This window comes from Oncorhynchus mykiss, chromosome 22 (assembly GCF_013265735.2).
Source record: "Oncorhynchus mykiss isolate Arlee chromosome 22, USDA_OmykA_1.1, whole genome shotgun sequence".
NCBI lineage: Eukaryota > Metazoa > Chordata > Actinopteri > Salmoniformes > Salmonidae > Oncorhynchus > Oncorhynchus mykiss.
The window spans coordinates 28,307,730-28,323,984 of NC_048586.1; the positions used below are offsets into that span (position 1 = coordinate 28,307,730).

The following is a 16,255-nucleotide window of genomic DNA, read 5'->3' on the forward strand; positions in this document are numbered from 1 at the left end:
TCCAATTATACTGCTGACTGGTTGGTTATCCCATTATACAGCTGACGGGGGACATTTCTACTCCTCTGTATTTGTTACTGTTATGTCCAGAAGCAGCTACTGTATATCTGTACTAAGTGCTGCCTGCTGATTCTCTAAAAGAATAACATTACAGACACACACACCCTTAACCCTTATACAGTCTGGGCTGGAAAGTGGAGTTAAACGTCTCTGAGAGAATCTGCTCGCTGTCTTTAAAGTGTTGCTGCTCAGCATGGATCAGATGACAATTATAAGATCTGAAATAAGAGAGGAGGAGAGCGGGATATGTTGGTGATTTGGTCATTCTCCCCGTTCATTAGGAGTAGAACAGGATCATGGTGAATAGTGTAGTTAAGGAGCCCCCCCTCCTTTTCAACAGCTTCATTTACATCATTCATACTGGGTCCTGGATGGGTCTGGGAGAGAGGCACTGTTTTCATGTTCTATTCTTCTCTTCCATTACCCCCGCTATAGATTTACAGTGTATGTGGCTGTGTGGTTGTGGAGGTGGGTTCATACCCACGGTCATCAGAGAAGATTAAAGTCATTAATCTAGCCTGTACAGTAATGAAAGGTTTGATTGGAAAAAAAGAAAGTGTCATCATCCCCCCCCCCCCCAAAATCTCTCGTCTTTCGTCCTCCTCCTGTTGACCTCTCTCTCTCTCACCATGTGTCTTTCATTCTGTATTTTTCTAGTTATTAATTATACCTTTATGGATATGATTTGATCTATTGTCGTGACATTTTTCATTTCTCTATGGAACGTTATTGTTATTGTCAATTCTGCTATATTTACTCACCACATCTCTCTCTCTCACCCCCTCCCTCCCTCTCCTTCTCTCTCTCCCCCTCCATCTCCTTCTCTCTCACCCCCTCCCTCTCCTTCTCTCTCTCTCTCCCCCTCCATCTCCTTCACTCTCTCCCCCCCATCTCCTTCTCTCTCACCCCCTCCCTCTCCTTCTCTCTCTTCCCCTCCCTCTCCTTCTCTCTCACCCCCTCCCTCTCCTTCACTCTCTCCCCCTCCCTCTCCTTCTCTCTCACCCCCTCCCTCTCCTTCTCTCTCTTCCCCTCCCTCTCCTTCTCTCACCCCCTCCCTCTCCTCTCTCTTCCCCCCTATCCTTCTCTCTCTCCCCCTCCCTCTCCTTCTCTCCCCCTCCCCTCCCTCTCCTTTTCTCTCTCCCCTTCCCTCTCATTCTCTCTCTCCCCCTCCCTCTCCTTCTCTCTCTCCCCCTCCCCTCCCTCTCCTTCTCTCTCTCCCCCTCCCTCTCTTTCTCTCTCCCCCTCCCTCTCTTTCTCTCTCCCCCTCCCTCTCTTTCTCTCTCCCCCTCCCTCTCCTTCTCTCTCCCCCTCCCCTCCCTCTCCTTCTCTCTCGCCCCCTCCCTCTCCTTCTCTCTCTCCCCCTCCCTCTCCTTCTCTCTCTCCCCCTCCCTCTCCTCTCTCTCCCCCTCCCTCCCTCTCTTTCTCTCTCTCCCCCCTCTCCTTCTCTCTCCCCTCCTTCTCTTCTCTCTCTCCCCCTCCCTCTCCTTCTCTCTCTCCCCTCCTTCTCCTTCTCTCTCTCCCCATCCCTCTCCTTCTCTCTCTCCCCCTCCCTCTCCTTCTCTCTCTCCCCCTCACTCTCCTTCTCTCTCTCCCCCCCTCTCCTTCTCTCTCTCTCCCTCCCTCTCTTTCTCTCTCTCCCCCCTCTCCTTCTCTCTCTCCCCCTCCCTCTCCTTCTCTCTCTCCCCCTCCCCTTCTCTCTCTCCCCTCCCCTTCTCTCTCTCCCCCTCCCTCTCCTTCTCTCTCTTCCCCTCCCCCTCCCTCTCTCTCTCCCCCTCCCTCTCCTTCTCTCTCCAGCATGCAGAGCAGGGTTCTATAAGTCTCTGCTGGGTAATGTCCAGTGTTCTAAGTGTCCACCTCACAGCTTCACCCATCATGAGGGAGCGCTACACTGTGGCTGTGAGAAAAACTACTTCCGTGCTGATGGAGACCCGCCATCTATGGCCTGCACACGTAAGTCTGTGTGTTTGTGTTTGTTAGTGTAAGTTTGTGCGTGCGTGTGTGTTTGTGTGTGTGTGTGTGTGTGTGTGTGTGTGTGTGTGTGTGTGTGTGCGCGTGCGTGCGAGCAAGTGAGCGTGTGCGTGTGTGTGTGTGCGTGCGTGCGTGCGAGCAAGTGAGCGTGTGCGTGTGTGTGCATTTGTGTGTGTGAGTGAGTGAGAGCCAAAAAGAGTTTACTCTCTATTTGCATATTCTCTCAACAATTTCAGCCACTGTGTCTCTGAGGACAACATCTCTCTCTCGCTCTTTTATCTCTCTCATCATCATTCCTCTCTCTCTCTCTCTCTCTCTCTCTCTCTGAGCTGTATCCGGATGGTTTACAGAAGCAGATGGCCGTATCCTAAACTACATTACCCATAGATCACTGCCCTGGAATCCTTGATGACTGCTGTCCTATTAAACCAGCAGCAGCAGCCATGTCTGTAGTCCCTGGGGGGAGTTCAGAACAACCACAGCATACCCGTATTTCCAGATTCCTCATACTGATCTGGTAGAGGTCTGTTTTACAGTCCTAAAACCTTTATAGACTAAGGTAATGAGCAGGAGTCTGGAAAGGAAGGTCAAGATTGGACAGGAACATATATTTACACCAGTATGACTGCATGAACTGATCTCCACCCACTGCTCCGCTGATCATATTACATCTGGTGCTCTATACCTCTATACATGACACACCCTATGTAGCAGCCTGAGGTTGGAGACTGATGTGAAACAGAGATCTCTGGTGTCATTAGTATTATGTTCAGGCAGCTAGATGAGCGTTGTGAATGTGCAGTAGAGTGGAGTCAAGGAGCTAGAACAGTATAGTACTGTAGAGTTTACTGTATCCACCATCTGAACCCCAACACCATAGACTAACAAACAAACCAACAAGGTTTCTATTGTCAAAATCAATCCTCCTCACCCTATCTCCTCCCTCGTTCCAATTCTTTACAGTGGATCTCTTCAGTGGTTCTGGTTAGTTCCCGGTGTAATGACTTCCAAAGGTCTGATATTAAAGTCTGGAAATATTCAGAGAATCTGTTCACAGTAAAACCTGCCATTTCCATCTGTCAGAGAGAGTTTGAGGTTTGGCCTTATTCCGTGTCCTTGCTTTCTCCATTCTCCCTCCCTGTGACTGGTGACTGAACTGAATCTTCTGCCCAAAGAGAGAGACTGCTGTCACTCCATCACACACACAGATTGATTTATATATTACAGGGTTCCTGAACTGCCGGCCCGTGGGATGAATTTGGCCCAAATCAGCTCCAAGTTATTTTCATTTAGGAAATCTGTTTTAAAGTATTCCCACGCCTAATAGACAGATATACAGTGCATTCGAACGTTCACCATTTTGTTATATTACAGCCTTATTATAAAATTGATTAAATTGTCCCCCCACCCTCATAAATCTACACACAATACCCCATAATGACAAAGCAAAAACAGGATTTTAAAACATGTTTGAAAAAAAAACTACGACAAAAATATATATATATTTATATATACTGTATATATTAAAAAAACACATTTACATAAGTATTCAGACCCTTTACTCAGTACTTTGTTGAAGCATCCTTGGCTGCGATTACAGCCTCAAGTCTTCTTGGGTATGACGCTACAAGCTTGGCACACCTATTTTTGGGGAGTTTCTCCCATTCTTCTCTGCAGATCCTCTCAAACTCAGTCAGGTTGGATGGGGAGCGTCACTCACAGCTATTTTCAGGTCTCTCCACAGATGTTCGATTGGTTTCAAGTCCGGGGTCTGGCTGTGCCACTCAAGGACATTCAGAAACTTAGCTATGTGCTTAGGGTCATTGTCCTGTTGGAAGGTGAACCTTTGCCCAGTCTGAGGTCCTGAGCGCTCTGGATCAGATTTTCCTTAAGGATCAAATCAAATCAAATCAAATTTATTTATATAGCCCTTCGTACATCAGCTGATATCTCAAAGTGCTGTACAGAAACCCAGCCTAAAACCCCAAACAGCAAGCAATGCTGGTGTAGAAGCACGGTGGCTAGGAAAAACTCCCTAGTAAGGCCAAAACCTAGGAAGAAACCTAGAGAGGAACCAGGCTATGTGGGGTGGCCAGTCCTCTTCTGGCTGTGCCGGGTGGAGATTATAACAGAACATGGCCAAGATGTTCAAATGTTCATAAATGACCAGCATGGTCGAATAATAATAAGGCAGAACAGTTGAAACTGGAGCAGCAGCACGGCCAGGTGGACTGGGGACAGCAAGGAGTCATCATGTCAGGTAGTCCTGAGGCATGGTCCTAGGGCTCAGGTCCTCCTCCGAGAGAGAGAGAAAATTAGAGAGAGCACACTTAAATTCACACAGGACACCGAATAGGACAGGAGAAGTACTCCAGATATAACAAACTGACCCTAGCCCCCCGACACATAAACTACTGCAGCATAAATACTGGAGGCTGAGACAGGAGGGGTCAGGAGACACTGTGGCCCCATCCGAGGACACCCCCGGACAGGGCCAAACAGGAAGGATATAACCCCACCCACTTTGCCAAAGCACAGCCCCCACACCACTAGAGGGATATCTTCAACCACCAACTTACCATCCTGAGACAAGGCTGAGTATAGCCCACAAAGATCTCCGCCACGGCACAACCCAAGGGGGGGGCGCCAACCCAGACAGGATAATCACACAGGTTGTCTCTGTATTTTGTTACGTTCATCTTTCCCTCGATCGTGACTAATCTCCCAGTCACTGCTGCTGAAAAACATCCCCACAGAATGATGCTGCCACCACCATGCTTCACCGTAGGGATGGTGCCAGGTTTCCTCCAGATGTGAAGCTTGGCATTCAGGCCAATTTTGGTTTCATCAGACCAGAGAATCATGATCTCATGGTCTGTGAGTCCTTTACGTGCCTTTTGGCAAACTCCAAGTGGGCTATCATGTGCCTTTTACTGAGGAGTGGCTTCCGTCAGGACACTCTACCATAAAGGCCTGATTGGTGGAGTTTTGCAGAGATGGTTGTCCTTCTGGAAGGTTCTCCTATCTCCACAGAGGAACTCTGAATCTCTGTCAGAGTGACCATCAGGTTCTTGGTCACCTCCCTGACCAAGGCCCTTCTCCCTCGATTGCTCAGTTGGGCCGGGTGGCCAGCTCTAGGAAGAGTCTTGGTGGATCCAAATCTCTTCCATTTAGTAATGATGGAGGCCACTGTGTTCTTGGGGAACTTCAATGATGCAGAAATTTTTTGGTACCCTTCCCCAGATCTGTGCCTCGACACAATCCTGTCTCGGAGCTCTACAGACAATTCCTTCAACCTCGTGGCTTGGTTTTTGCTCTGACATGCACTGTCAACTGTGGGACTTTATATAGACAGGTGTGTGCCTTTCCAAATCATGTCCAATCAATTGAATTTACCACAGGTGGACTCCAATTAAGTTGTGGCAACATTTCAAGGATGATCAATGGAAACAGGATGCACCTGAGCTCAATTTTGAGTTTCATAGCAAAGGGTCTGAATACTTATTTTAGAATAAGGCTGTAACGTAACATAATGTGTAAAAAGTCAGGTGGTCTGAATACCCTCCGAATGCACTGTATGTGATAGTATTCAATTATAATGTTTGAAATTATTATGTTTAAGTCAAATATTTGATCTGTTTGGGCTTCTTGAGGTCACTTTGCTGTATTCAAGGGATTTATGTTCCTGGCTCCCTGACCATCCGCTCAAGAAATGTTATATATTTTCATTGCTCTCTCTCTCTCTCTCTCTCTCTCTCTCTCTCTCTCTTTCTCCCTCCCTCTTCAGGTCCTCCCTCCGCTCCTCGTAACGTGATCTCAGTCATCAATGAGACCTCAGTGATTCTGGACTGGTCCTGGCCGGAGGACACAGGAGGTCGTAAGGATGTTACCTTCACCGTGCTGTGTAAGCGCTGCAGGCAGGGCCAGAGGGTGTGTGAGGCGTGTCGCAGTAATGTGCGGTTCCTCCCCCGTGCTGCAGGCCTGCAGAACACTACCGTAACCGTGGGAGATCTGCTGGCTCACACCAACTACACCTTCGAGATCGAAGCTCAAAATGGAGTGTCCCAGTTAGCCCCAACAATGAGGCAATATGCTGCTGTGACCATCACTACCAACCAAGCAGGTACGACCGGAGATGAAGACACACACATAAATGTACATTTATGCATTTATTTGTCACATGCGCGGAATACATGCACGGAATACATGCGCCGAATACAACCTTACCGTGAAATGCTTACTTACAAGCCCTTAACCAACAATGCAGTTCTAGAAATAGCGTTAAGCAAATATTTACTAAATAAACTAAAGTGATTTTTTTTTTTTTTTACAAATAAAATCTAAAAGTATCACAAGAAAATGACATAACATTAACGAGGCCATATACAGGGGGTACCGGTACCTAGTCAATGTGCGGGGGATACAGGTTAGTCGAGGTAATTTGTCAAGTGACAGTGCATAGATAATAAACAGCGAGTGGCAGCATTTTAAAAATTAAGGGGGGGGGGGGGTCGTTCTTAGTCCTCTATTGACGCTCTGCCTGTTTGATGGTTCGTCTGAGGGCATAGCGAGACTTCTTATAAGCGTCCGGATTAGTGTCCCGCTCCTTGTAAGCGGCAATTCTAGACTTTAGACTTTAGCTAGAACTGCCTGCTTCTGATCCCAGCCAGTGTTCGTCAGTGGTTTATCACCAGTATCAAATGTCTCGCTCCTCACAAATACACTCTGTATAAATCTTTGTGTTGTTTTTCAGTTGTTATAGACAGTCATTAAATTGAAACGGGTTCACATCAACCCATCATATAAACACTCTTTCACACATTCACTCACTTTAACACACATACTCACATACACACACACACACACACACACATACACACACACACACACACACACACACACACACACACACACACACACACACAAACACACACACAGGCAATTGTAACACAGGGATGGGCTGCTCACATCGATCTCTCATATAAACATTCTCCACCATCCCAACATTCTCCAACATCCCAACATTCTCCAACATCTCAAGGGAGGACTTGGCCCAGTGAAAGTCCCGCCCGGAGACAAATCAATTTCTCTGCAGCGGAATGTAGCAAACCTCAACATTCCGTTACCAAACTTGGAATGCATGCATGATGACTAGATTTCACTACACCCTCTCTCTCCTTCTCTCTCTTTATACATCCCTGTCTGTAGTTCTTTCTCTCTCTCCTTCTATCTTTCCCTATGTCTCTGTTTCTGTCTCTCTGTATTTCATTCCCCATACACATCTCTCTCCCTCCCTTTTCAGTCATACAGTTGAAGTCGGAAGTTTACATACACTTAGGTTGGAGTCGTTAAAACTAGTTTTTCAACCTCTCCACAAATTTATTTTTAACAAACTATAGTTTTGGCAAGTTGGTTAGGACATCTACCTTGTGCATGATACAAGTCATTTTTCCAACAATTGTTTACAGACAGATTATTTCACTTATAATTCACTATATCACAATTCCAGTGGGTCAGAAGATTACATACACTAAGTTGACTGTGCCTTTAAACAGCTTAGAAAATTCCAGACAATGATGTCATGGCTTTAGAAGCTTCTGATAGGCGAATTGACATCCTTTGAGTCAAAAAAAAATTGTAGACCTCAACAATGTCTACTCAATGCACTGTTAATTGCCTGTAGAGAGAGAAACAGGGGGTTTATACATGTTTTGACCCTCACCCCAATAGATCCTGTGGTGTAGCTTGGGGTGTACACACACACACACACACACACACACACACACACACACACACACACACACACACACACACACACACACACACACTGCTGTGTACAATGAGGTGTGTGCTGAGTGTCCTGTGTGTTATCCCAGCTGTGCTCTATAAAGGCTGACAGAGGCCAGACACATCCCTTTGAAATGACGGCAGAGGGATGAGCAGTAAATACAGATTTAATGTGTGTGTGTGTGTGCATACAGATTTAGTGCTCTTCACTCCTCTCCTGACTTGTGTGTGCCGCTCTAAGGGAGTGGGAGGGTAGAGGCTTCAGATCCACTGATTATGTATTTTTTCATTTCATTTTGTAGCTTTATTTTGATAGGATAGTCATGTTGAGACTAGGGTCTCTTTTACAGATGAGCTCTGCATAAATACATCAAACACATACAATATACAATATAGAAAACTAGTAAACATATTAAGAAAAACTGACACATTTATCAACATAGAGGTCTCCGATCATAACTCTGAACTGACCAAGGGGGACCAGAACATTTAAGTTCAGAGAGCTCAGTTAGTTGGGTGCAGAACAAGATAGCAGATTTCAACAGAGCTCTCTATCAGTCTGTGTGTGTACTCAGATTATGTGTATCCTTATCATGTTTTAACCCACAGATCTTATAACCTTCCTCTCGTCTCTCTGTGCCTTTTGAAAGGACATTGACATCAGGTTCATATCACCAGTTATGCATATACTGTAGATGTCAGGGTTGCATATTTCACCAAGCTGTCTCCTGAGAGGATAGTGTGATGAGAATAGTAGAAGTAAGAGTTTAATGTGGGATGGTCCTTCAGCTGATGAAAATAGACTAAAGATTGGAAGGTGTGAAAAGTATTTTCTTTAGTTTGTCCCCATAACATACAGTCGTATACAGTATAACCATATCTCTGTGTCTGTTATCCTGAACATACAGTGCCTTGCGAAAGTATTCGGCCCCCTTGAACTTTGCGACCTTTTGCCACATTTCAGGCTTCAAACATAAAGATATAAAACTGTATTTTTTTGTGAAGAATCAACAACAAGTGGGACACAATCATGAAGTGGAACGACATTTATTGGATATTTCAAACTTTTTTAACAAATCAAAAACTGCAAAATTATTCAGCCCCTTTACTTTCAGTGCAGCAAACTCTCTCCAGAAGTTCAGTGAAGATCTCTGAATGATCCAATGTTGACCTAAATGACTAATGATGATAAATACAATCCACCTGTGTGTAATCAAGTCTCCGTATAAATGCACCTCCACTGTGATAGTCTCAGAGGTCCGTTAAAAGCGCAGAGAGCATCATGAAGAACAAGGAACACACCAGGCAGGTCAGAGATACTGTTGTGAAGAAGTTTAAAGCCGGATTTGGATACAAAAAGATTTCCCAAGCTTTAAACATCCCAAGGAGCACTGTGCAAGCGATAATATTGAAATGGAAGGAGTATCAGACCACTGCAAATCTACCAAGACCTGGCCGTCCCTCTAAACTTTCAGCTCATACAAGGAGAAGACTGATCAGAGATGCAGCCAAGAGGCCCATGATCACTCTGGATGAACTGCAGAGATCTACAGCTGAGGTGGGAGACTCTGTCCATAGGACAACAATCAGTCGTATATTGCACAAATCTGGCCTTCATGGAAGAGTGGCAAGAAGAAAGCCATTTCTTAAAGATATGCATAAAAAGTGTCGTTTAAAGTTTGCCACAAGCCACCTGGGAGACACACCAAACATGTGGAAGAAGGTGCTCTGGTCAGATAAAACCAAAATTGACCCTGAACACACTATCCCCACTGTCAAACATGGTGGTGGCAGCATCATGGTTTGGGCCTGCTTTTCTTCAGCAGGAACAGGGAAGATGGTTGAAATTGATGGGAAGATGGATGGAGCCAAATACAGGACCATTCTGGAAGAAAACCTGATGGAGTCTGCAAAAGACCTGAGACTGGGACGGAGATTTGTCTTCCAACAAGACAATGATCCAAAACATAAAGCAAAATCTACAATGGAATGGTTCAAAAATAAACACATCCAGGTGTTAGAATGGCCAAGTCAAAGTCCAGACCTGAATCCAATCGAGAATCTGTGGAAAGAACTGAAAACTGCTGTTCACAAATGCTCTCCATCCAACCTCACTGAGCTCGGGCTGTTTTGCAAGGAGGAATGGGAAAAAATGTCAGTCTCTCGATGTGCAAAACTGATAGAGACATACCCCAAGTGACTTACAGCTGTAATCGCAGCAAAAGGTGGCGCTACAAAGTATTAACTTAAGGGGGCTGAATAATTTTGCACGCCCAATTTTTCAGTTTTTGATTTGTTAAAAAAGTTTGAAATATCCAATAAATGTCGTTCCACTTCATGATTGTGTCCCACTTGTTGTTGATTCTTCACAAAAAAATACAGTTTTATATCTTTATGTTTGAAGCCTGAAATGTGGCAAAAGGTCGCAAAGTTCAAGGGGGCCGAATACTTTCGCAAGGCACTGTACAGTCGTGGCCAAAAGATTTGAGAATGACACAAATATTAATTTTCACAAAGTCTGCTGCCTCAGTTTGTATGATGGCAATTTGCATATACTACAGAATGTTATGAAGAGTGATCAGATGAATTGCAATTAATTGCAAAGTCCCTCTTTGCCATGCAAATGAACTGAATCCCCCAAAAACATTTCCACTGCATTTCAGCCCTGCCACAAAAGGACCAGCTGACAACATGTCAGTGATTCTCTTGTTAACACAGGTGTGAGTGTTGATGAAAACAAGGCTAGAGATCACTCTGTCATGCTGATAAAGTTAGAATAACAGACTGGAAGCTTCAAAAGGAGGGTGGTGCTTGGAATCATTGTTCTTCCTCTGTCAACCATGGTTACCTGCTAGGAAACATGTGCTGTCATCATTGCTTTGCAAAAAAAGGTATTCACAGGCAAGGATATTGCTGCCAGTAAGATTGCACCTAAATCAACTATTTATCAGATCATCAAGAACTTCAAGGAGAACGGTTCAATTGTTGTGAAGAAGGCTTCAGGGCGCCCAAGAAAGTCCAGCAAGCGCCAGGACCCTCTCCTAAAGTTGATTCAGCTGCTGTATCGGGGCACCACCAGTATAGAGCTTGCTCAGGAATAGCAGCAGGCAAGGGTTAGTGCATCTGCACGCACAGTGAGGCAAAGACTTTTGGAGGATGGCCTGGTGTCAAGAAGGGCAGCAAAGAAGAAACTTCTCTATAGGAAAAACATCAGGGACAGACTGATATTCTGCAAAAGGTACAGGGATTGGACTGCTGAGGACTGGGGTAAAGTCATTTTCTCTGAATCCCCTTTCCGATTGTTTGGGGCATCTGGAAAAAAGCTTGTCCTGAGAAGACAAGGTGAGCGCTACCATCAGTCCTGTGTCATGCCAACAGTAAAGCATCCCCAGACCATTCATGTGTGGGGTTGCTTCTCAGGCAAGGGAGTGGGCTCACTCACAATTTTGCCCAAGAACACAGCCATGAATAAAGAATGGTACCAACACATCCTCTGAGAGCAACTTCTCCCAACCATCCAGGAACAGTTTGGTGATAAACAATGCCTTTTCCAGCATGATGGAGCACCTTGCCACAAGGCAAAAGTGATAACTAAGTGGCTCGGAGAACAAAACATCGATATTTTGGGTCCATGGCCAGGAAACTCCCCAGACCTTAATCCCATTGAGAACTTGTGGTCAATCCTCAAGAGGCGGGTGGACAAACAAAAACCCACAAATTCTGACAAACTCCAAGCATTGATTATGCAAGAATGGGCTGCCATCAGTCAGGATGTGGCCCAGAAGTTAATTGACAGCATGCCAGGGCGGATTGCAGAGGTCTTAAAAAAGAAGGGTCAACACTGCAAATATTGACTCTTTGCATGAACTTCATGTAATTGTCAATAAAAGCCTTTGACACTTATGAAATGCTTGTAATTATACTTCAGTATTCCATAGTAACATCTGACAAAAATATCTAAAGACACTGAGGCAGCAGACTTTGTGAAAATTAATATTTGTGTCATTCTCAAAACTTTTGGCTACGACTGTACAAACAAAGCATGCACACACACACGCACGCACGCACGCACGCACACACACACATCATCCTCATGCTGCAGCTGCATTGCCCATCACACTGAGCTGACAAGGATTAGGGTTGTCAATGTACAGCTCCCTAAACACACATGTGGGTCTGTCCGTGGAGAGAGAGGACACGCAAGCTGCCCTCTGTCAGAGTGAAACACACACAAACACACTACACCAATACACTCAGTTTAAACCTGCCAAAGCTGGATTCACCGGCCGTCTCAGAAGGGAGGGAATCGTCCGGATATTCTGACAGGGTGTCGTCCGACGAGTCTCAGCCCCTCTCCTACACACACACACACACACACACACACACATCCTCTCCTCTCTGCAGTGGGTTATTGGGACTTGTTTGGGAGACTGAGAGAGCAAGAGAGAGAAGAATCTCTCTTGAGACCAGGAAGCTCCCCAGAGCTGTTCACAGAGGATTGGAGAGAGAGAGAGAGAGAGAGAGAGAGAGAGAGAGAGGGAGAGAGAGAGAGAGAGAGAGAGAGAGAGAGAGAGAGAGAGAGAGAGAGAGAGAGAGAGAGAGAGAGAGAGAGAGAGAGAGAGAGAGAGAGAGAGAGAGAGAGAGAGAGAGAGAGAGAGAGAGAGAGAGAGAGAGAGAGAGAGAGTTTTGAGTTTTTATAAAACCTTTATTTTTTACTCAAGTGTTAACATAAATAATGACACACTGCCTTTTCAGAAATTAAATAACAAATGTAATTCCTAAACAAAAATAAATACATAACATATACATTCAACTTATTTCAGCAGCAAAAAATAATTTCCCCTCCTCTACAAAACAAAGTGCTCCTTCGTAAGCCCACTTCTCCTCAAATAATAGGAGATCTTTTACAGCTGAAAAGAACTCAAAATCTACTTTTATTCTTGCTTTCACTAAACCTTTAAAAACACATCTTACATCCTGCCCATATCCCGTTTCCTACTCAGAAAAATTGACATCTTAGCTTGTCCCAAAATAAAATTTAACATTTGACATTTTCTTTTCTGTTGTTTACTATATTGAAACCCCAAAATAAAAACAGTGTTATTGAAAAACTCCCCTACAGCTTTAAACAAAGATTCCAACATTTCCAATAGCGGTTTTATCCTCTCACACTCCATAAAACAGTGAAAAATGGTTTCTCTTATATTACAAAAAGGACATCCATCTCTAACATCTGAGTTAATAACAGATACAAAAGCATTAACTGCAATGATGCCATGTAAAACCCTCCATTGCATATCACCAGTACCCTTTTGTAACGGTGGTTTGTACAGTGCTCTCCATGCTGGCTTTACCTTATCATCAATGCCCAATTTTACCCTCCATGGAGTATCTTTTCTATTTTTCAATTTATCTTTATTCAACACCTTGACACACCCCCTATACAATTCCTTCCCATTCACCTCATCCAAACCCACCTCCTCCAACCCTCTCAAATCCAGCAATAACGCCTTTCTTTCTGACTCTGGGATATTTGGTGTAATCCCTAGTTTTGGAAATGAGACGTCTTCATCTTGCACCTTCTTCTTGTGGCTACTAAGCATATCCCATTCTTCCGCTGACAGAGCCTTCCTACAGCTCCCCAGCATTTGTCCGACAATCCTTTCCGACCTCATCCCCAAATGTTCTGCCACCCTTCTTCCATCCATTAAGGCGGGCCCAGCCATGGCCATTAACTGTCTTAAGGTGATGATTTTCCCCTTCACCAGAATCTTGGAGAAATGTGGAACAGCTGCAGTTGTACAGTCCAGTCTCGCCCCATACACCAGAGGTTCCTCCAACAGCCAATGCACTGACTCCGCTGAAGTTCTTCTGGACACCTTCATTATGCTCCACACTCTGAGAAGGCCTCTATAAAACGGAGGTACTCCCTCCCTAGAAATCTGGCTACTATCAACCAGAAATAAAGCCTTCTTTAAACCTAATCCTCCAACCCTCTGTAATATAAGACCTGCCACCCCTCTCCACACCACATTTTCCTGTCCATAAAGCAGCCTTTGAATGAACTGAAACCCGGAAAGCAGCAGCCCTACTAGCAAGATGTACAAGACCTTGTCCCCCCTCCTCTTTTGACAAATACAAAACACTTTGTGGAACCCAGTGATATTTATCCCAAAAGAAATCCACAATAATTGCCTGTATCTTAGCCAGAAGGCCAGATGGTGGTTCTAAAACTGACAACCGATGCCACAGTGCAGAGGCAATCACATTGTTAACTATAATAGTGCGCCCTCTATATGACATACGAGATAGTAACCAACGCCATCTCCTCATCCTCCCTTCCACCATTTCAACCACCCCACTCCAATTTTTTTCCATAGTCCCCTCATCTCCTAGATACACTCCAAGATACTTAAAACCTCCCTTACACCATTCTAGCCCCCCTGGCAAAGCCATGATCCCTCCAGACCATTCTCCAATCTGTAAAGCACAACTCTTTTCCCAATTTACCTTTGCAGAGGATATTCCCCTAAAACGATCAACCATTAGACTCAAGCTATCCACCTCCGCTTGATTTTTCACTAACACAACTACATCATCAGCATAGGCTGAAAGACGAATAGGAGGAATATCCTCTGAAAGGCACACCCCTGCAATGCGACTTCTAATGCTATTTAGTAGTGGCTCTATAGCAATAGCATATAACATCCCAGACATAGAACATCCCTGCCTAATACCTCTACACACTTTAAAAGGAGCACTCAAACCACCGTTAACTTTCAATACACTTTCAATGTCACCATATATCACCTTTATCATGGCAATAAAACCAGAGCTGAACCCAAACGCCTCAAACGTGTGCCATAAATATTGATGTTCAACTCGGTCAAATGCCTTTTCCTGATCAATTGAAATTAGACCAGCATCCAACCCAATAGCCCTAGAGACGTCCAAAAAATCACGAATCAGAGAAATGTTATCCCCTATCTGCCTGCCAGGAACACAGTAGGACTGATCCGTATGTATGATTTGCCCCATCACCTCCCTCAGCCTGTTGGACAAAGCCTTTGACAATATCTTATAATCAGTACACAATAAAGCCACCGGCCTCCAGTTCTTCACCTCCCTCGGGTCACCCTTTTTGGGCAGTAGGGTGAGGACAGCCCTTCTGCAGCTTATTGGTAGTAACCCTCCGGTTAAACTATCATTGGCTACTTCTAACCAATCCTCTCCCAACATAGCCCAAAAAGACTTAAAAAAGTCAACGGGAAGCCCATCAATGCCTGGTGCCCTTCCATTTTCCATGCCTTTTAATGCAGTGTATAAATCCTGCAAAGACAATGGTTGCTCAAGCTCAACCTGAGCTTCTGCAGGCACCTTTGGGAGCCCATCAAAGAACTGCTGTGTCACTGTTTTGTCCTCTTTGTACTCACACTTGTAGAGCTCAGCATAGAACTCTACTGCCCTCTTTCTGATTTCACTAGGGCTAGTGAGCTCTTGTCCAACAGCTGATTTGAGACAATGAATAATTTTTCTTTGTCCATTCTTTTTCTCTAAACCAAAGAAAAATTTGGATGAGGCATCCATTTCAGATATGCCCTGAAATGTACTTCTCACCAGTGCCCCCTGTGCTCTGATACCCAGCAGATCTGCCAATGCAGCTTTTCTCCTCTTGAGGGCCTGAGTATGGCCTCGATCTCCTGTGGTCTCAACCAACATCATGAGTTCCACTATTTCAATCTCTAGGGCTTTCATTGATCTGGTGATATCCTTGGTGACATTCCTCGTGTATTGATTACAAAATTGTTGAATCTGTATTTTCCCTATATCCCACCATTGTTGAAGGGATACAAAACTGGCCTTTTGAGCCCTCCACCTCTCCCAAAAAATACTGAAACATTTCCTGAAGTGAGCATCACTCAATAAAGTTATATTAAAATGCCAATATGCGCTTTTAGGTTTTACATCGTTAATGAACACCACCTCTGTTATTAAACAATGATCAGAAAATCCCACTGGAGTTATCACACTTGATTTACAGACCTGAGATTGATGCTCAAAAACATAAAACCTATCTAACCTGGCCATAGAGATGATGTTCTCTCTCACATGCGCCCAGGTGTACTGCCTTGTTCCTTCATGTTGACTCCGCCAAATATCACACAGTTCATTTGTTACAATAAGGCGTTTTAAAAACGTCCTTGAGGCTATATGAGGTTCTTGGTGATTTCTATCTAAATCGCTAACTGTGCAGTTAAAATCCCCAGCAATAAACAAATAATCTTCTTTGTTACATTTCTCAATGGTATTTGATAATGTCTCTAAAAAACATACCCTCTCAACTGTCACCACTGGGGCATATACATTTATCAGACACATATTGATGTTTTCATACCTTGCTCTAACTTTTAATAACCTCCCCTCAACTACCTCTTCAACC

At 44.5% G+C, this 16,255-nt stretch overlaps 1 protein-coding gene across 2 annotated transcripts in view; it reads left to right on the top strand.

Moving 5' to 3' along the window:
• LOC110502084 (ephrin type-A receptor 3) overlaps positions 1–16,255 on the top strand; it is a 160,131-nt gene that overhangs the window by 71,510 nt on the left and 72,366 nt on the right. For both annotated transcript variants that reach the window (XM_036959042.1, XM_036959041.1), the window contains exons 4-5: positions 1,855–2,010; positions 5,816–6,151. In XM_036959042.1, coding sequence (XP_036814937.1) covers positions 1,855–2,010; positions 5,816–6,151 — 492 coding nt within the window. The remainder of the gene's footprint in view (positions 1–1,854; positions 2,011–5,815; positions 6,152–16,255) is intronic.